This window comes from Acinonyx jubatus, chromosome B1 (genome assembly GCF_027475565.1).
Source record: "Acinonyx jubatus isolate Ajub_Pintada_27869175 chromosome B1, VMU_Ajub_asm_v1.0, whole genome shotgun sequence".
Classification (NCBI taxonomy): Eukaryota; Metazoa; Chordata; class Mammalia; order Carnivora; family Felidae; genus Acinonyx; species Acinonyx jubatus.
The window spans coordinates 138746709-138767626 of NC_069382.1; the positions used below are offsets into that span (position 1 = coordinate 138746709).

A 20918-nucleotide genomic window follows, 5' to 3' on the forward strand; every position below is an offset into this window, starting at 1 on the left:
AAGATCCAATCCTCTCCTCTCAGCTTTCAACTGCACAGGAAAGTCTTAATTTCAGACAACTTTCCCCCCCCCCCAACAAATTTAGAGATAATTACAAATTCTGTTAAATTCCAAGAAGCACTCTTCAATAAAGAATAACAGTGGTAAGGGTAGAAGGGACCAACTTTAGGTGGATCTGAAAGATGGGAAGTGGCCAGCTCTAGGTTTGCACCAACAAAGCCTTTGAGAAAGGAAGGAGTTTAGGGGTGCAAGGAATAGAAGGCTGCCCCTGTGGCTGAAGCTAGTGGACACAGTGAGACCAGCAGGGCACAGAGGATCACAGTGAGGAATGGTGGGGCACAGTGGACTGATTCATGGCTGGAAGGATAGGATGAGGCCCAATCAAACTTGACCTTGGAGATCATGGAAAGAAATAAGGATTTTACCCTAATTGTAATGTGAAGTCATGAATGGGATTAAACAAGATAGACACAAACCCCGATTTTTAAAGCTCTCTCTGGGTGCCATGTAGAGAGGGTGTAAGGACTTGCCTGCAGGCAGAGAGACCAGTGTGGAAGCCATTGCTCTGGTCCAGGCAAGAGATGACAACAGCAGATGAAAAGCAGAGATGGAAGAAAGTTTACTTATTTATTACCTGGTTCCCTTGCTAGACTGTAAGCTTCATGAGGGCAAAATCCATTTCCATTTAATTTAACTCTGTGCTGAGCACACTGCTCGGTACTCTACTCTACACTTGGTACTTCACTTATAGTTAACATCTCATTTATATTTTATAAATGTTACATGGGAACACTGCCAATATTAGGAAAAGCTACTAAAACTACATTATAACTAAAGATGTGGATACAAAGCTCCCAGTAACAAGTTCTACCCTGAACATACATGAAATCTGTCTGTCATTCATTTATTCAGCTACCCTTCAATTAATGACTCTACTCATCATCTGAAGTGCCAATCACTGTTTGTGCCTCTGCCTTATTGTTGATTCAAAGACACTACTTAAAAATAAACAACAACAACAACAGCAACAAAAACACAAAAAAGCAAATAAAAAACCCAATTTCACTCCTAAGAAGGTATGTCAGGCTAATCTATCGATATTCAACAGAAGCATCTACCACATGCAAGGTTGTGCTAGCCTGTGGGGCCTTCCCAGCTAGCCATCGGTCAGAAGTCTGCTAGAGGAAACATTTAAACCACCCCATCACTTGAGCTCATTGGTAGCATTATGCAAACTGCACCAGGGAGAAAGTGCCTGAGAGGATGATGAGAACTAAAGACTAAAAAGACAACAGGGACCAGATCACAACTGTCAGGCACGCCGGGTAAAGACCTTGGACTTCATCTGTAAAAGTTTTAATCAATTTTTCTTCTTAGAGAGTTTGCTCTGCAGTGGGGAGAGGAGAGAGTAATTAACTCAAGACATTCTTGAGGCATGAAATCATTTTTGTCCAGGGGGTGCAGAGGAGATGAGAAATTAAAGTACAACCCCCTAGTTCTCTTCAGGAATCGGCTGATCGCAGTGTAGACCCTTAGCTGCACGGGCTTTTAAAATCGTAAAAAATACTTCCAACCTGATTGGTAAATGGCTATCATCCTGGTCCCTCCCTGATAGTCTGGTTCCATTCCTGGGAATCCTGAAAGACACTGTGCTTCAGGACCTGAAAGGTCCTGACATAGGAGAGGGTCTCAGGTACCCCCCCACCCTGACTTCTGACCAATCTGATCTGTGCCATACTACTTGTTACACATTTTTAACATTATCCCTAGTGTTGAAAATCAGAATAGGGCCAAAGGATGAGCAGGATAGAGGCTACAGGCTTAGGGATGGCACTTAAACCTGTCACAAACTGAGCTGTACTTAGCATTTCAGCCCTGTCTTCTGCTATGTCCCTTGAGCAAGCTAGATCTATGGAGCAGGGTACCCTAAGCATGCCGTACGCCTGTCTGTGGTTTCTGGATGCCCTTCACAGGATTCACCCAGTTGGCAATGCCTCCATCTCATTCCATAGTCCTTATAACACAGCTTACACTTGAGAGGCCTAAGCTGTTATTACTTCTGTGAAGCTTTATTGAACTTGTCCAAACAGTCACTTCCTTCCTCTGTGTTCCTGCAGAATGTTGTACATTCTCTATGGTATTTATCCTATTGTCCTGATCATTTGGTTACAAAGCAATGCCTTTCAATGAAATGTAGTAGCCTCCAAAACAGGGGCCAGGTTTGAATCATCTTAAACCTCCAGTGTCCAGATTGATAACTTGTACAAAGTGAGTATTCATTAAATGTATGTTAAATGGATACCCAGCAGTCTTTTTTTTTTACTGGTTATGAGGGATTTATCCTATCAGTTAGTTACCTTCTACATGGAAACAACTAACCATGAGGTCATAGTCTGAACATATGATAACTGAAGGTAGATAGTCTTGAGGCTGTAAATCTACCTAATAAATATTGGGTTACAGATCTACTTATGATGACAACTATTTATGCCACATCTATACAGAGTACCAAATATGAGGCCAGGCCATCTCTTTTTCCATAGCAAACAAAAGGCATGTTCCATGGTTAGTCAAGACAGCAGATGGGATTTTTATTTCTTCAATACAGGACTATAATGAACTGTCATTTCCTTTTTCTTTTTCTTTCTTTCTTTCTTTTTCTTTTTCTTTTCTTTCTTTTCTTTTTTTTTTTTTTTTTTTGAGCTATCATTCCTTAAAATGACATACTCCTACTGTGTTTTGCAATTGATTTCTAATTTCTAACACTGAACATATGTTACTGCAGATAATCTCTTCTTCCAGGCTTATTTTACATGTGGCTTTTATTACACTTCGGTTATTATGAAAAATAGAAGGTCACTCCCTGACTTTTTACCATAATTTCTCTTAGTGATACATGTCCGATCACCCAGGGTTTTTGAATTGATATTGTGAAAATGTGGCAATAAATTTAAAAAGGCGGCTAATGAGAGAAAACCATCTACTTATCTCACATGCAGTAGATAATTTATTTAGGAAAGCCCCGGACTTTTCTGGAGCATAGCAAGACATGTGCTGGCTTGCTGAGCAATCCATTTCAAAATGAAAAGGAACGAATTACTTTTCTTTTGGCAATTCTATATTGAAATCCTACTCCAAAAATAAGAAACTTCTTTTTGTGACTTGGTAATTTTGAAATAGAAGATTGCTGTAAAGAAATTTTAACGTGTGCTTCTCTAAGCAGACAATGCAGCCCTTTTCCAGGAAAGCATAAAAAGCACTTCCTGTGGGCCACTTCTCATCTTCCGGAAAGCTCTCCCAGACCTCAGGCAGTGGATCCAGACACGAGTGGACTCAGCCTTCAGTTCAAAATGCCCCTCAGGAATGAAAAGGAGCTTTGGTCCCTCACCTTCCCCATGGTCTTTTGGAATAAGTTTCTCTGCCATTCCCAGGGAACTGGCACACTTGATCAGCAGACCCTTTGAGGTTTACTACTGAGGCTGAGTTCAGATCTCCAAACCACCAAAGGGGTTCTCACTCACAACTACACAGAAGCAGCCCAAACGGCAGGCACAAGCAGCTATGCCACCCACAAGTCAAATTCCTTCATTTCGTCCCCGATCCACTTTGTAGCAACTGCTAGCTTTCATTCTTATCACACAAATGACTGGGAAGTACTTGCCAAGTGCTAAAGTATTATCAGGATATAGTGGGTAAAATTCCAATAGGAAGCTCTTGTTGTATCTTACAATCAATTTCCCCATTCCTTGCTTTCCTAATCTGCAAAGTGGGAATAAGCTTCGTTGCACCTAACTCACAGGGAGCTAGCGAGATGACACATTTGAGAACACAGAGAACATGGCAGGTGATGCAGTGAGTAACATACCCTGGGAGACCTAGCACCTGTGGCTTTAACGGGTGTGAAAAGCAAAGTAATTATAAAGGGAACAAATGAAAGTGCAGCAGGAGACAGGAGAGGAAAGGACAGAAAAGACTACAGGAAAGGCAGGTTCACTTAGAAAGGAAGTGAACAGAACTGTCAGAGATCATTCCAGCAGTTACAAGAAGGGGTTCCAGCCTTTTCCAGAGGACTCATACTCTAAAGTTATTCCTTTGCAATCTCTACAACACATTAACAAAAGCCCTTTGGAATAGCTTGGTGAGTGCTTGAGGGGAAGTCCAAGTGCTGGGCAGACTACTCTCCTTACCCCCTGGTACAGCCCCACAGGAGGCCAAGGCTACTTGTCTAAGAAGCGTAAATGCCAGACAAATTTAAGAGGAAAGGAAGTTCATAGGCGTAATCATCATTTTTGATCCTTTTACTGCAATCTCCTCTCCCCTCCAGTCTGGGTCTCTGTCCCCAACCTTCCTCCTTGTGCCAACAAAAAACCTTATACCCTGAAATGGGAATATTTGGTCTCCGTACATTCCAAAAAGTCCTATGTACTTGAGGGAGCTCATAACAGAAAAAATACAAATACATGAAAAAAATCTTTTGCCTCAGAAATAGCCAGAGATATGCAAAGTAAACAAGAGAGCAGCAACTATATGCAATCAATTAAATGTACACACAGTGATCTGTATACATCTTAGAAACAGTGCTTAGAAAGAAAAAAAAGGGGGGGGAGTGGGGAGAATGATTCATCAAGGTAACAAATATACCAGTCTGCTGGAGGATGGTGATAACAGGGGAGGCTATGTGTGTGTGAGAGCAGGGAGTAACTGGGAAATCTCTGTGCCTCCCCTTTTATTTTGCTGTGAACTTAAAACTGCTCTAAAAAATAAATAAATAAAGTCTTTAAAATTAAAAAAAAGGAAAAGAATGAAATATCTACTTACCAATATTTATGAATATTTAAAAGAGTTCTCTTTATTATTATTTTTTTTATTTTTTTAACGTTTTTGTTTTATTTTTTGAGAGACAGAGACAGAGCACTAGTTGGGGAGGGGCAGAGAGAGAGGGATACACAGAATCTGAAGTAGGCTCCAGACTCTGAGCTGTCAGCACAGAGCCCAACGCGGGGCTCGAACCCATGAACTGTGAAATCATGACCTAAGCTGAAGTCAGATGCTTAACTGACTGAGTCACCCAGGCACCCCTATTTATGAATATTTAAAATAGGTGCATACAAAACAAAAAGAGCACACACACACACACAATACATATGAAATTGCATTAGAATAGTTCCTTAAGTGGGGGGTTGGGGGGAGGAGAAATGGAAATAGGTTACAGGAGCAAAAAGGATGGGCAGAAAGATGGGCATAGATAGATAAGCAAGAGACATAGCTGGCCCAGGCTAATGATGGAAATGAACACATAAGTATGATTAAGTCAACCATCTTCATGTGAATCCCAAGAATAAGTAAAAGAAAGAAATTAAACAAGCTTCCATTTTGTGCCAATCAACCTGACAAACAAGAAGAATCGTAACACCTAGCACTCACAAGGGTGGTAGGAAGTAGGCACTCATTTGTGTCTAGCAGGAGTACAAGTTATAACTTTTTCAAAAGACAGTCACATATTAAAGTGTCAAAGGATGCAACAGTACATATATAACTTGGACCCAGAAATTGAAGAACTTAGCCTAATCCAATATATTTTCCACAATTTTCTATTAAAACTGTTTACATCGGGAGGAAGCCAAACCATAAGAGACTCTTAAAAACTGAGAATAAACTGAAGGTTGATGGGGGGTGGGAGGGAGGGGAAAGTGGGTGATGGGCATTGAGGAGGGCACCTGTTGGGATGAGCACTGGGTGTTGCATGGAAACCAATTTGACAATAAATGTCATATTAAAAAAAACCAACTGTTTACATCGTGGGGCGCCTGGTTGGTTAAGCATCCAACTTCAGCTCAGGTCATGATCTCATGGTTCCTGAGTTTGAGCCCCACCCCGGGCTCTATGCTGACAGCTCAGAGCCTGGAGCCTGCTTCAGATTGTGTGTCCCCTTCTCTCTCTGCCCCTCCCCCACTCATGCTCTGTCTCTCTCAAAAATAAGTAAACATTAAAAAAATTATTTTAATGTTTACATCATGGTTATTTATGATAATGGAAAAATTAGGAACAAACATCACACCACAGAGGACTGGCTAAATGAATTCTTGCATAGCCCCAGATGGAAAGTTATAAAACAGCTTTAAAAAGATTTTGTAGAAGGATAATAAATAACATGGGGAAAACAGGCAATAAAACTATATATAGAGTGTGATTTTACCTTTGAAAAATAAATAAATGTGTGTATATCTGTGTACATAACACACACACACACACACACACACACACACACACACACACTCATAAATTGGGAAGACATTCACCAAAATACTGACAGTAGTAATTTGGGACAGTTTGAGTCAGGGATTTTTGCTGATTTTTTATTGTGCCTTGAATTTTACTGACTTCATCAAATTATTTTTTGTAATAAACATGAATTCATTTCGTATTTAGGGGAAAAATTTACTGAAAGGGGAGGAAAAAAATAAGCCTGTAATCCTTTTCCTTAAGGCACATGCTGGGTAAATAGCTAATTAATCTATTAACCACATTTGTGATATAGCTGAATGATTTACTCATCTTGGGTAACATATTTCAATTTTCAGCAAGGTCTTCGGTAGAACTTGGACCAAAGGGATGAGTTCCCAGTGGGCAGAGGCTTTGTCAGGTACACACGAAGAGAGATTTTACATGCAGGCCAGCTTTGCATTGGTACATAAGTCAAGGATAATGGCAGACATTCAGCTCATAAGAAATGTTCTTAAAGTTATCTTTTCTATCTCCTGCCCCTCTACCTGTACTTCTAAATCTACAACACAAGAACACCACAAGAGCTTTCAAATGCAGTGACCACCTTGGCCCAGCTTGAGCCAAATGGAGCTCTCAGATTCCACTTATCCACTGTGACCATTGGCAACCCACAGCTGCTAGGACTCCCTAGGTTGTTTTTTTTTTCAGCCCCCATTAATTAAATGGCTATTGATTTCTCCACTGATACCCTGATTCTATTTATCTACAGAAATTGAAAAGCCAGAGGGACCACCAACCAAAACCAAGCTTTTGATGGGGAGAATTCTCAGACTTCCTGGCTGCACTAGCATAGCCTGCTCAGATCTCAACAGTGATAACATGGAGGTGCTGTTTGCTCTGTGGGCAGCCTAAAAAGGGAGGGGAAGGTTGTGCAGGGAGAGAGTTGGGGTGGGGAATAGGAAAAAGAGAGAAAGAATGTATGCCATGTATGCCATATGGCCTAGTTAAAATAACTGAGAACCCTTGGACCTGGGCAGAAAGCCAGAAGTCTTGTCACTAGTTTGCAATCCATAGCTAAAATATTTGGGGGTTCAGATTTGTCAGGAAGAATGGACTCTGTCTGGAAGATAAACTCCCTTGCATTTGTGGCGGGCTTTCTCTGCTGGTATGTGATACTTCTGTCTGTCATTTGTCTTTTGGCATACGCAGCAAGGGTCTGTAAGCAGCACAGGCAAATGTCAAACATAGCTAGTCTCCTGCTACAGCAAAGGTCGCAGGCACAACACCGCCAGCTGCTTTTTCCTTCTCTACTTAACCTTTACATGAATGTCCAAAGAGGGAGAGGCCTTGGACTACCATTGTCACCTGTTTCACTGGGTCTAGTTTACTCAAGAAGTATACATTCTAGGAGGGCAATCCTGTTGTGCTCTGTTCTGAAAGGCTTAAAACACTCTGTGGATACTACTTAATTTCCAATGATAGGTGGGTTTTTTGTTTTTTGTTTTTTAAAGAGTAACCCTTCCCACACCGATAAAGCACTCCACTAAGTTGAAGTGGAGGGAGATAAAGATAAGACAGAGGTGTGAAAAATACAGATTCTGGAATTTTCCGCAGGCTACACCTAGCCAAGAATCGCTGACAGGATTATTCCAGAGGGCCTTATATGCACTTGGCACTGTGGGGAATTCAGAAGCATAAAACCATTCCCTGCCTCAACAGTCACTTTCTATAATATACCTTTTAAAACTGCCTTTATAGCACTGATAGTAATGAATTCATCGACTGGTAACTATCTGAAATTATCTGTATACTTATTTACTGACTCTTCTCCCATTGCAAGAAAGTAAGTTCCTTAACCCCAGGGCAGTTTTCTGCCCATTCACTCTATATCCAGTTCCCAGGTATATGAAAGAGACTCAACAAATATTCCTTGCACGAACAGAATGGAAGAGACAAGAATATCACTTGAAGCAATAAGTCCCCCTTACAAGACACTCAGCAATTAAGTGAGAGACCGTAATTGCTATAGAATATCAGAAGAGTCTTGAGCAATGCATACAATTTAAAGAGCAGAACAGAATGAGCGAAGGCAGAGTGTGGTAGAATGTGCTGGGCCCCCAAACTGAATGTGTGATCTGGCAATGAAAGAGCGACTGATGACCCTCCAATTCTAGGGGGGTGTTGGAGGGGCCACAGAGGATGATAGCTTCACAGTGACCATCCCTACAGAACAAGGGGGTAAGGGAATCCTTGTCTTCTTGAGGATTTCAGAACAACAGTTTCATAAATGCCTTTGCCAAGAGCTCTGCCCCAGGTACAACTAGGCTGAGCTAAGCCACATGCTGGAACATAATGCCAAGACCCATTAAATCTTCACTGCTTTGGCCCTGGCTCCAAGGGTCAGTGCTTCATTTCCACAAATGGTTGGGCTGCTCTGGTCAAACAAAATTCCAACAAATAATTAACTTGAGAAGTTCCTCTGTTCAAACTACAGCTTTTAAAACTCAGCTAGGCCAGCATCCTATATGTAAATTTTACAAGCTTAGTTATCCTAAGTTTTCCCTCTAATTATACCATAATTTTGGCTAAGAAAAAAAATTCCAGACTCTCAACATTTAATTTGAGCATTTTTTAAAAATAAAAGGATTTTAACTTGTGAGAATACAGTTATTTCTCCATAACATAGAAAAGTGGATTTTATTTTAAATCAGACACAAATGGCACAAAACTCTTTGTTTCTTAATGCAAGCTATTTGGTTTTCATTCTCATAAATTGAAATATAAACAAAGAGATTCAATGACAATAGCTGCCTTTTGTTGCCCACATACAATGTGCCAAGCATAATATACTTCTATTTTCAAACATCTTTTCTAATGTTCATCATAACAGTGTAAAGTAGATGGTATTATCCCCATTTTACAGTCGGGGAAATTGAGGCTCAAGCAGTTAAATGACCTGTACAAAGCCATATAGCAGTAAGTGGCAGAGTTAAGAATCAAAATGATCCTCTCTCATACAAACCTGTAAAATGGTCAATGGCTTGGTTCTTTAAGTTTAAAAATCTGAGACTACACAGTAATCAGATGTAGAATAAACTGCATAGATTTGTATGTTTATATGATTATTTTTTCTTTTACATCTCTGTTAGCAGCAGCCAACCCAGCCTTGATTGCAAGCTCTCAATAGGAAAATATGATAGCATCTTATTTCACTTCATATCCTCAGGACTTCCAATGGTGGTCAAAGGAGAATGAATGGAGGAGCGAGAGAAATGGAACAGGGAAGGACAATGAAAAGCAGAAATATAAGTCTTCTAACTCATATGGAGGGCTTACTAAGTGCCAGGCACCATCCTAAATGACATATGTGAATTCATTCATTTAATCCTTATACTCATGCTATATGGCTGACATTATTGTCCCTACTTTACCCATAGGCAGCTGAAGCATGGGGTTAAAAAATGCACTGTTTGTAGTGACAGAGCCAAGACTGGAGTCCAGATAGTTTGGCTTCCAAGCCTACAGTCTTAAGCACTGTGTCACAGTCCCTCCCATGTCTGGGTCTGCGAATGAAGGTAGCACTTGCCACAGGGTACACACAACTCCATCCTCAGGTCTTTGTGAATACTGGAGGTTTGCACTGACATATCAAACGCTGACATACATATAAAAATGGGCACCTGGGTGGCTCAGCAGTTAAGCATCTGACTCTTGATTTTGGCTCAGGTTATGATCTCACAGTTGGTGAGTTCAAGCCCCATATTGGGCTCTGCACTGACAGCACGAGCCTGCTTAGGATTCTCTGTCTCCCTCTCTCTCTGCCCTTCCCCTACTCATGCTCTTGCTCACATGCTCTCTCTCGCTCTCTCTTTCTCAAAATAAACATTAAAGAATAAAAATGTGTTGAATTCTACTCTTTCTTTACTCATAGTCTTATGAGCTGCTTATTTTTAACTAATCTTGCATGATGTGTGTTAGTTTGATTGTTTTTAACTTTTTTTTCTTATGGGTTCCCTTACCTAGGATTGGGTGTGCAACAGTTCAATGGTTCCACCAGGGCAGAACAGAGGTTGACTGAAAAGAGGGGTAAGACAGGCAAGGAAGAATGTTTTCAGGGCATAGTGAGGTGAGTCTAGATCCACATTTAGATTTCATAACAGGGTTTCTAAGACGAAGCAATGGAACCACAACTCTGGTAGAGAGAATACAATAAATCCATAAGTGGTACCCAAAGGGTCATGCAGGAAAGGTGCAAGGTCATGCAGTGGGTGGGAGGAGCAAGGACCATCCACATCTGAGTCAAAACTGACCATCAGGCTGGGATGACTAAGACACAGGCTATTGATTCCTGGAAATGGGTCATAACAAGACAAGGTAGAAAGAAGCAAATTAGAAGCCCAGTCCTAGGACTTGATGTCCACAGGGTCGAGAGGACAGGGACAGAGTGGACAACAGGCCTGTTGGACCAGATCCAACTGGTGGCAAAGAAAGTCTAAGCCCGAAAGCCAGGTCTTAAAGGTGTGTTCTGGTCCCTAAGAGGGTGATTACTCTTTTGCCCTACCTGCTACAGAGAAGAGGCAACGTATATACTGCCTGTCTCCAACTTAGACTGGCATAAAAACTGGGTGGTGCTGAGCCTGAAGGGGAAGTGATCAAACTCCAACAGTTTGGAGTTTCATTTAGAAATGAAGCAGTGACTGGTATAGGAGTACCTAATGTAGTCTATAACTACAATAGCATTCAGTTTAATCAAGCACGAGAATGTAATAATGATATGAATATATGCACGCATAGGAACACATTCATCTGCACCTGTGTATATGTGTGTGTATACCACAAAACCGAAGGGAAAAGGGGAAATGGCAAGGGCCCTGAGGATGCGACTCTCTGGCAGGACTCAGTGTCTTCTCTCACCCCTCTCCTGGTTTACCTGCTCCTACTCTTTCTCCTGGTTTACCTGCTCCTACTCTTCTGTTGGAGAGCTATGTGCTTCTGTGCCACTTGGCTCTGCCCCATATTTTTCTCTCTGCCTTATATTCAACAGAGTGAGCATGAATATTAATCAAGTAATTTCTGGTAATTAGTTTCCTCAGCACAGTGTTCACTCTCTTTTGGTTTTGATGGGTCAATAAAGTGGCAAATTATGCTGGTCATAATATAAATGACCCTGCCAAGAGGAATCAATCCAGAAGAACCTGTTGTTACCATAAAATAGCAGGCTTCTTTTTGAAAAGTTTAGCACATGCTAGAAGAGGACTGGTTTGCTGACCAACTTCCAAGGTCAATGATGAGAAGCCACCAAAAATAGCACAAGCACAAATGTTGCAAAAAATTCCAATAATGAGAAAGCTTATTTGGAAAGCTTATTTGGGCCATCTCAGCATTGAAACAGTATATGGAAATTGATCACTAGTTTTGCTTTAATTTTTAAGATCACTCTCACGTACACACTCTCTCTCTCTTCTTGCTCTCCTCTTTCTTCTCATTTTATGCATAAAAATGCAACCAGGCTGAACTAAAGCAAATTGGTTTAATTCCCTGGAGGGAGCATTAACAAATTTTCCCAGCAACTTTCTACCAGAGGCATTTGTGTATGGGTATGTGGATGGAATGTGGAAGCAGTCAGCTACGTAAACCAGTAATCAAATGAAACATTACTCATTTCAAAGTGCCCTATAACAGCATGAACATCACCAATTAAAACATTGAGCATGGGAGAAAGGAAAACGGCCCCTCAAAAAAAGAGAAAGAAAAAAGTAAATATGTATGTGGGATGTGTAGCAGGGGTTGAGGTGTTATGGAGGGAAGAATAAAATCTAAGGGGAATTAATTCCCTTTTAAAGGCAAATCTGTCACAGGAGTGCTAGTAGGAGGTCTCTTTGATGGGATAGAAGAAAGGAGTAGAGAATACATTCATTAACTTCATCAAATTGAAATTTCAGCAGTTTACCTAAATTGCCCAACCATTACACACCTACAAAGGCATTTGGATGTGCCCACTTTGAGCCTGTTCTAAAATAACAGGTAAATAGCACATGATAAGTAAGAAACATTAAGGGGTCTTTTATCTCTTATGGCTGAAGCTCCTATTGAAACACTGGTCTTTCAAGGATCACCAAAGGATAATATGTGTCTTCATTCATCAAACACTTGTTCAACAAACGTTGAACACTTTGTCCAGCCCTTGATGTTGGGGATACAGAAGATATTTTTACAGGTTGCAAAAAGCCCCCAAGCCAGACTCAGAAGCTAGTGTGCCTTCTGTTTTGTAATGTGACTGGCTCTAGGATCAGCCCCACCATCCTCACATCAGTATGACATTAATAGTACCAGTGTTTCCCTTCAAGATGGTTTCTATTATCCCATGGATGCTGCTTCTGCCCTCAACCTGGAATGAAGGAGGCCATCAGACTTTCCACAGAGCATCTTCCCATGCCATAGAGCTCATTCAGCCCACACAGCTGGTGAATACCATGCACTTACTCTCTTTCACTATATTCTCTCCAAATGATCTTCCTGAAAATCTAACCGAGGGCATAAATGAGGGAAGAATATCAGCCGACCCTAAGACCAGCCCACCTTTGAGTCTCATCACATCTCTGCCCCTCTCCTGCTCAGCTGCAGAGCCTGGCTCCCAGAGCTCCCTGGTAGGACAACCAAGCTTCTCCCTCTGGCCTGTCTGCCTGTTCAGGTTTGCCCACCACTGCACACCCTGCCTTAGGTTCTGAGCACATCTGATTCTGTCTCCTCCTGCAGACCAGCTAGGACCCTGCCCTTTGTCTTTGCTTCCACCATTACCCCTTTTCCCATTCCTGCATTTATTTATTTGTTTCTTATTCCTACATTTAACAAAATTCTTTATACATTTACTTCTTTACTTATACTCATGATTATAATCACTATTAAAAACATGGTCCAGTATAAGCAACAAATTAAATTACACTAAGAGCACTCCAAACTCCAGAGACTATTATAATATTAAGAATATCAACTAGCTCTTAATTTAGACACATAAAGCTACCAAAGCATGCACACACTAAAGTAAGAGTAAATGGAAATGCCATCATCTATTTTGCATGTCCATGTTTGTTACTTATGACGTCACTTTCCTATTTCTGTTTCTCCCTCTCTCTTCAGGTAGAAGTAAAGTTTTGAAAATATATAGATATATTTCTCTCTTCATTTTCATTTAAGCACTATGAAGGAATCACACTTACAATATAATGACAACCCGGAACTGAATAAAGAACTGTTCCAGTGCCCCAAGGTGTGTGCAGAAGGACTTAGAGAAATCTCACCACATGCACACATCACCAAAGCACTAATAAGGTTATAAAAACAACACGTGTCATCTCTCATCCACTGTTCTGGGCCCATCAGGAGTCTCTCTCAGAGTTTCTTCTCATACTTGAAAAGCTGCTCACAGCTCCCCGTGGCCCCGGATCACTTGGGGGGTGGGGGTGGCTTTCTTGGTGGCCCAGCCAGTGATTACCTGAGCAGAAGTGGCGATCTTGGTAGAAGCCATCCCCGCAGGTGGGCACACACTGGCCATGCTGCATCAGCAGAGGAGGCTGGCAGGACGAACATTCCAGCCCACTGGTACACGTGGAGCACTGAGGCTGGCAGGCTGGCTCCAGACAGGGGTGGGAGAAAGAAAAAGGGAAGCCCTGATTAGCTCAAAGACACCACCCCTGTGCCAATTCTTACATAGCCCAATCCTGAGGCTCTGTACTGAGAACAAGAAAGGCAGGAAAATTACTCTACAGTCTTCAGTTACATAACACACACTTCATGCCAGGCAATGCACGAAGTGCTTTATATGTATATGTGCATTTAATCTTTACAACAACCCTATAGGGTGGTTAACCCCAATTTTTCACGTGACGAACAAGCTACTAGAGGTTAAGTAATTTGTCCAAGGTGACATGAAGCTGGTATTTGAAGTCAGGAAGTTTGGCTCCTGAGTCTGTGCTCTTCTTATCCAATAACCCCCAATATCTTTCTCACTCAACCATTTCACAAGAATATCCCTTGTCTCTCCTTCCACAACCCATGGCAGAGGTATAAATGACTTTCAAAAAGTCTAAAGATTAGGAGTCAGGAAAGAAAGTAGGGGGAAGTAAATAATTACCTTTCTTGAGGCTTGAAAATATCCTAGAAACTATTCTAGGCACTTCATGTATATTAACACTTAACACTTAATTCTCACAAAAAACTTCTGAGGAAGGTACTAGCTAGTACTACCCCCCTTTATAGGTAAGAATACTGAGGCACAGAGAGGTTGAATCTCACACCCAGGGTATAAACCTATATACTCTTAAATGGACAATTAGCTCTATGAGTTAGAGATAGGGAAAAAAGTAACTATAATTTGGCCTCAAACAAGCCAAAATTCTGCCAGGTAAGATCTCCTTCTCAGTTGCATAAGAACTCTGAAAATTCACATGAACCCATTTTGGATCTCCTTGATAACCCACAGGAGATAAACTCTATTACCGATTATCTGTTTGATGTTGAACAAGCCAGTTAATTTCTCTGGCCCACAAGTTCCCCATTTGCAAAATGAGAAAGTTCTAGTAAGTGATCTCGAATGTCTATGTCAATTCCAAGCTTCAATCTTGGATTAACTGAGTATTGTAATAAATGACACGAAAGATTCTGGCAATATTACTATCTTTGAAAGTCTTCAAAAAATGAAAAATCCAATAACAACCACCTAGTAACATCAGACCTCCACATCATCTATCCCCCAGTAAGCATGAAAACACCTGTGAAATGTCAGAAGAAAGACACTTGCAGGTAGAGATGCCAAGTAACCTATGGATGACATTACTACCTTCAAAGGGTTTTTCGAAGTTATGCATTTCTTGAGTGCATCACCCCTCCTTGACAACAGTGAGCCTCAGTCCACATCTCGGCTATCTGCCCAGAGCCATACCTAAACAGAGAGCACCAGCCTGGTAAAATCCCAGACCACAGCTGTGCACACACTGTCCATTCCGCAGCAACTTTGTGGGGTCCTGGCAGAAGTCACAGTGCTCTGGAGACTGAGAGCAGGTCAAGCAGTCTGGGTGGCAATGAACTACAATCAAGGACAAAGAAGAGGAGAATTTGACAAAGACCATATCATTTCTCTTACATTCTTCTAAAAAAGAATCTACAGAGTATATGGGGCTATATCGAAGACGAAGAACAGAAAACTCTAGAACTTAGGTATGAAAAAGACCCCGAAATAGCAAAAATGATTTCAATGCAAGATTTCAAAGAATCTCTCCTTGTCTGAAACACTATTACTGTCTCTGGTAGCTCCACATTGAAGACACTAAAAATGTTACGGGACAGCCCTATTAATGCTTCTACCTGCTGGAATGCCTCTACAAACAAGAATTATCAGCTCCATAATATATGATTTAAATGAATTCAATAGTTTATGTTTTCTTAGATGTTCTTAAGCTTTGGCATGTATAGAAAGTTAAAACAAAACACAATTTTTAAAAAGTTGTTTAAAAAATACAGCCAGCTTTATTCTTTTTCTCTAAAATTCAAATCTCATTCAAAACAATTGGGATTATCATCGAATTCAATGGCAATTGTCAGCAAAGGACTTCTTTCAGGTTTTAAAGTTGTCAGGGACCTGATATTCAAAGTATAGTACATTATAATATGCTAAATATTTGTTTAGGGAAGCCCAGGGAGCCACTTTGGTGAAGGTAACGTAATTAAACCATAAAGTTGCTTTGCTTTTCCCATGATAAACTCTTCACAGAAACACTGTGATTAGCCAAAATAAGTTGAGTGCAACAAAAGCAACTGCCAATATGAAAAATTGCAACCCACAGAAGAAAACAATTAATTATGAAATATGAATGGAAGAAAATGCCACTTCTCCAAGAGAGACTAAGCTTATAGGCAAATTACTGCACAGCCAGAGCAACTCCAATGCTTGCCAACAATTATTAACTGGAACTAATTCAACCCCAGGTGATTTGAAAGCAGAGTTGCAGAACAAGTAGATAAAATTTTCTTTTGGAAGAAATTAATGAGTCTTTAAACTTCAAAAACCCATTTGAGAACTCCTAAGGAACCATCTGTTTAACAGCTCACCTTAAGAAAAAGAAAAAAAAAAGGACACCTGTAACAAACTTTCAGCAATTGCCCTTATATCTTTAACAATGGAACAGTCCTAACATATATATTTGCTTTTAAAAGTTTCTAAACTTTAGGTTATTTGATATCCATAATAATTTTGCAAGGTAGATGAGGCACATTTTATTAACAAGAAATTTAGATCTGAAGAGGGTCAATGACTCGCCCAAGATCACCTACCCGTAATCTGTTGAGTTTGGTAAATACATGGGCAAAGATTAAGCAATATCATTTGTTAGAAAAATTAGCAAGAAACCAATCAACCAACAAACCAACCCAGTAGGTGACTTAAAAAAAAACAAAAAACAAAAAAACAAAACCAAAAAAAACCACGAAGCGGGGAGAAAGAAGATCTCTGAATTTTTTGACAGTGAAAATATCTCAGTAGACATGAATCAGACATGGACCCACCTGATGTGCAATCTGGACAGCACTGTCCCTTCACCACTTGGGCTAGTGTGGCCACTGGACATGGTGGACAAGAGGGCTCATAGCAAGTTACCTGAGAGCCCCAGCACTCACACACTTTGCAAGGGCCATCCTCCCACTTCTCCCCTTCCTACATGAAACAGTAAAGAATGATGTTATCAGAATTGCAAAAATTCAGAAGACAGTTTGCTGGTGGAGAACTTACAGTTCCCATAAGGGACAAAATGAAAGTCCTGTTCAGTACCATGCAAATCTAACTCTGAAATAGGACAGTCATTGAAGAGTTGTTTGGTTTTTTTTTTAATTTTTATTTATTTTTGACAGAGAGAAAGAGCATGAGTGGGGGAGGGGCAGAGAGAGAGGGAGACAGAATCTGAAGCAGGCTCCAGGCTCTGCGCTGTCAGCACAGAGCCCGACACGGCATGAACCCACAAACTGCGAGATCATGACCTGAGCTGAAGTCAGACCCTCAACCAACTGAGCCACCCAGGTGCCCCAAAGAGTTTTAAATTAAAAAGGATAATATTACTCCTTCTTTGTTTATAATTGATTTATTTAAATGTAGAACCCAGGCAGAAAAATAAACTGAGAACACATTCTGGGGCTCATAAGTAAGAAGCATACAACACTTGTTTCTTAGCCTATCTCACCAAAAAACACGAGAGGGGATTACTATGTGCCTATGATTAGTGGGTACATTACATGCAATCTTTATAATAACAGTGGGAAGCTGGTTAAAGCCCTGAGTTTCCTTACAGTTACTCCAGTAAGAGTAACAGTAGAGTCATTATATTCTTAAAATTACAGCTCTTGTATGACCATTTTTAGTGGGCCGTAGATGTGCCATGGGCTTTCTCACGCTAAAATATTCTTTTTGGTCAAGCAAATTATGGTAATGAACATTAATATTTTGATGGAGAATTCAAAGTGAATTATAAAGAACAATTCCTTTTTTGCTCACTATCCTACTCACCCTGAAGATAGGAAAGAGACAAGGGTTCCTACCAGAATGTTTTGGGGTGATGAAGGAGGTAAAACAGGAGAGAATAGAAGAGCATATTATAATATAAATATTTGATAAAATATTTATTAAACCAATTGATGTTGAACACTCCAAACAATTAATGTGGCTATAGTTAGCAAAAATGAATGACAATGTTAGAAAAATCAGGAATATTATCTTGAGAAGGCAGAAGTGCTTTTCTTCCATTTCAAGGCAGACTGGATTCCTGGCCCCCTTATTCTATAGCCTTCAAAATTTTAAGCTTGCTTGTGTGAACAAATGTGCTTGCACTTTACCTTAAAAAGGAACCATACAATGTTTTCCTGTAAACAACCTTAAAAGAATGAACAATCAGTTTTGTTTTGGGGAACTAACACTCCCAAACCCCAAAAGCTCTCCATGCTTTGAAGAACATGAAATTGCATGGATGGTTAAACTGAATTTTCTAGGCCAGAAAAAATGAGAAAGAGGAAATCTTCACAAGAAAGGGAAAAATATGTGTAGGAGCTTGTAGTTAGAGAAGTATTATCAATTGGGGAAAAAATAAGGTAAATAAAGAAGCAAAGTTCAATGAATCAAAGTGTTAGTTATCATAAGGTTCTTAATCTGGGACCATGGTGCCAACAAACATGACTATTAAAAAATACTATGGCAGTAAGGTTTCCCAGGACAGTTTATGCAGATCATTGCTTAAAACAATTCTACCAATATCTATGTACAAGTTAAAAATCTATACTTACTGGAATACGTTTAACTTCACTTGCATTTGAGGACATCTAGGAACAAAGAGAAATGTATTTATTATACCACTAAAAACACCATTAAACTGATCTATTTATTTTCTCATTTAAGAGTTATCCATTTTGCCCAAGTATCATGCAACATCATTCATTTATTATGAATAGAAAAAATCTATATACATCAAAAACAAGAAAAGCATACAATATGAGGTGAAGACAACATGCTTCAGAAATATTTGTGAATTCTGATTCTCCTTTTGTGCTTGAGCACTTGGCTTCCATTCCCTTCAACATGAAGGACTTCACAGTCAAGAAATCTAAGCCTGTGGGGGCAAACTCTTGAATCTCATATGGTACCACAGTACTCCGGGGATTTCGACTCCTTTAAAGCAACTTGCTTTTCTTTAACTCTGCCGGGCTTAATTTACCTCCAAAAATGGGTAGGAAAATTGATACTATGGTTGAGAAAATAGAAATTCTTCATTTATAGGCAGCCTTTAATCTCCTAACTTCTCAAGAAACAAGAACTAAATTATTGAATACCACTATGAAACAAACAATGCCAACAGCATAACAATGATGCCATTTCTTTAGCTTTTTGTTTTTGTTTTTTTTTTTTTTTTAACGTGCCAGCATCTGTTCCAAGTGTTTCATAGGTATTATCTCAATAGCCCCATGAGGTAAGTACTATTGTTATCCCTTCTTCACAAATGAGGATTAAGTAACTTGTCTAAAGTTATAGTCAGCTAGTATGTGGCAAAGTAGATATTTGAATTTAGAGCCCAAACTGTTAACCTCACACAGTATTCTCTCCAGCATACACAGGTTGACAGATGCAATTTTCCCAAATCATGAAGAAAAAGTAGGTAGGAATCAAAGTACTTAATCCCAATTCTTATCATTTTATTCTGATTGGTCAATAAAGCAGTTGTCTTTATGATCAACTGGCCTATTTTTTAGAACACAATTTATCAACACTACAAAATCCCACGTGGAAGATCTAGGCTATACAAATAGAGCAAACTTGAAGAGATTAAGATAAATATTTTTTTTCTTTGGGTATATAATTCTTAAAAGTACAGACTTAGAAATAAAACCTTAGCAGATGGAATTTCGTCCCCCATCCAATCCATCAAAATCATTTCCATTCTACCTGCAAAATAAATCTAGAGCCTTCCTTCTGAGACCAAAACACCATCACCACTCCTGGACTATTGCAAAAACCTTCCAACCAGATCACCGACTGCCAGCCTCACCCCCTTCCATCACTTGCTCACAAAGCAGCCAAAGTAACCCTTTCACAAGTAAGCCAGATCACAGCATGGCTGCTCAAAGCTGCTACAGCTCTTGTCTGTGTCACAGTAAAACACACGTTTACCATGGCATCCAGGCTACCTCGTGGACTCCGGCACCAAATCCTTTCTCCCCCATTCTCTTGGTTCTAGCCATAGTCACTTTCTTGCTGTTTCTTGAACACACCAAGCACACTTCTGCTTCAGTCGTCTTCATTTGCTGACTCTTCCTAGCACATTTTCTCTCCCCAGGTATCCACATGGCTTGCTCCCTCACTCCCCTTAGGTTTTGCTCAAATTTCTCCACATGAGAGACTTCCCCGATCATACACTAACCTTTTGCACCTCCCTCCTCTCAGCTACTGGCAGGTTTTTGTCTGTCCCTTGTGTGCCTACACTAGAGCATGAGCTCCCCGCAGCAAGAGCAGTGACTCTTCGAGCTGTTTGATTCTGTGTCTCTAGGACCTGGCACAGAGTAGTTGTACACATTTGATGAACAATGAATGGGTAAAAGATATGAAAAGGTAATGCCCCCTCATCAAACTAATTTTGAATTATTAATTTTTAATAGTCTTCAGTTATTAGTCTGATACTCACAAATTCTACATTTTCTTCATAAACACAATAACCATTCCTTGAAATGCATTCAGGGCAGCATTTTCCATCTAAGTGAATTAATTCTTCACCCTGTAGAAGGATTGCAGAGGCACATATCAAATTACCATCTCTAGGTAGCAGTGCTAAATTGCACAACAGCTGGATTCCCTGACTGGAATGAAAAACCTTAGCAGATCCTTTGTTTTGGCCCATTGCTTACTCCATCTCTCCCTGTTGTCTTCCTATGGAAAATCTAGGCAATGCAGCTTACCCCTCCAAGTGCTTTTTTATTCCAGTTCTGGAATGCATGTGTACAGACCCTTCCATCATTTCCCACCCATGACCAGGAGCTCCCATGAATAAGAATTGCCAAGATTGCGACGTCTGAGTGGTTTAGTTGGTTAGGCATCCAACTCTTAATTTCGGCTCAAGTCATGATCTCACAATTGGTGAGATGGAGCTCTGCATCAGGCTCTGTGCTTGGGA

General features: G+C 40.2%; 1 protein-coding gene across 2 annotated transcripts in view; it reads right to left on the reverse strand.

Annotated features, from left to right (window-relative positions):
- FRAS1 (Fraser extracellular matrix complex subunit 1) overlaps positions 1-20918 on the reverse strand; it is a 420203-nt gene that overhangs the window by 212978 nt on the left and 186307 nt on the right. For both annotated transcript variants that reach the window (XM_053217214.1, XM_027058965.2), the window contains exons 10-14: positions 20433-20522; positions 18544-18579; positions 16783-16930; positions 15164-15307; positions 13718-13852 (exon numbers count right to left, since the gene is read on the reverse strand). In XM_053217214.1, coding sequence (XP_053073189.1) covers positions 13718-13852; positions 15164-15307; positions 16783-16930; positions 18544-18579; positions 20433-20522 — 553 coding nt within the window. The remainder of the gene's footprint in view (positions 1-13717; positions 13853-15163; positions 15308-16782; positions 16931-18543; positions 18580-20432; positions 20523-20918) is intronic.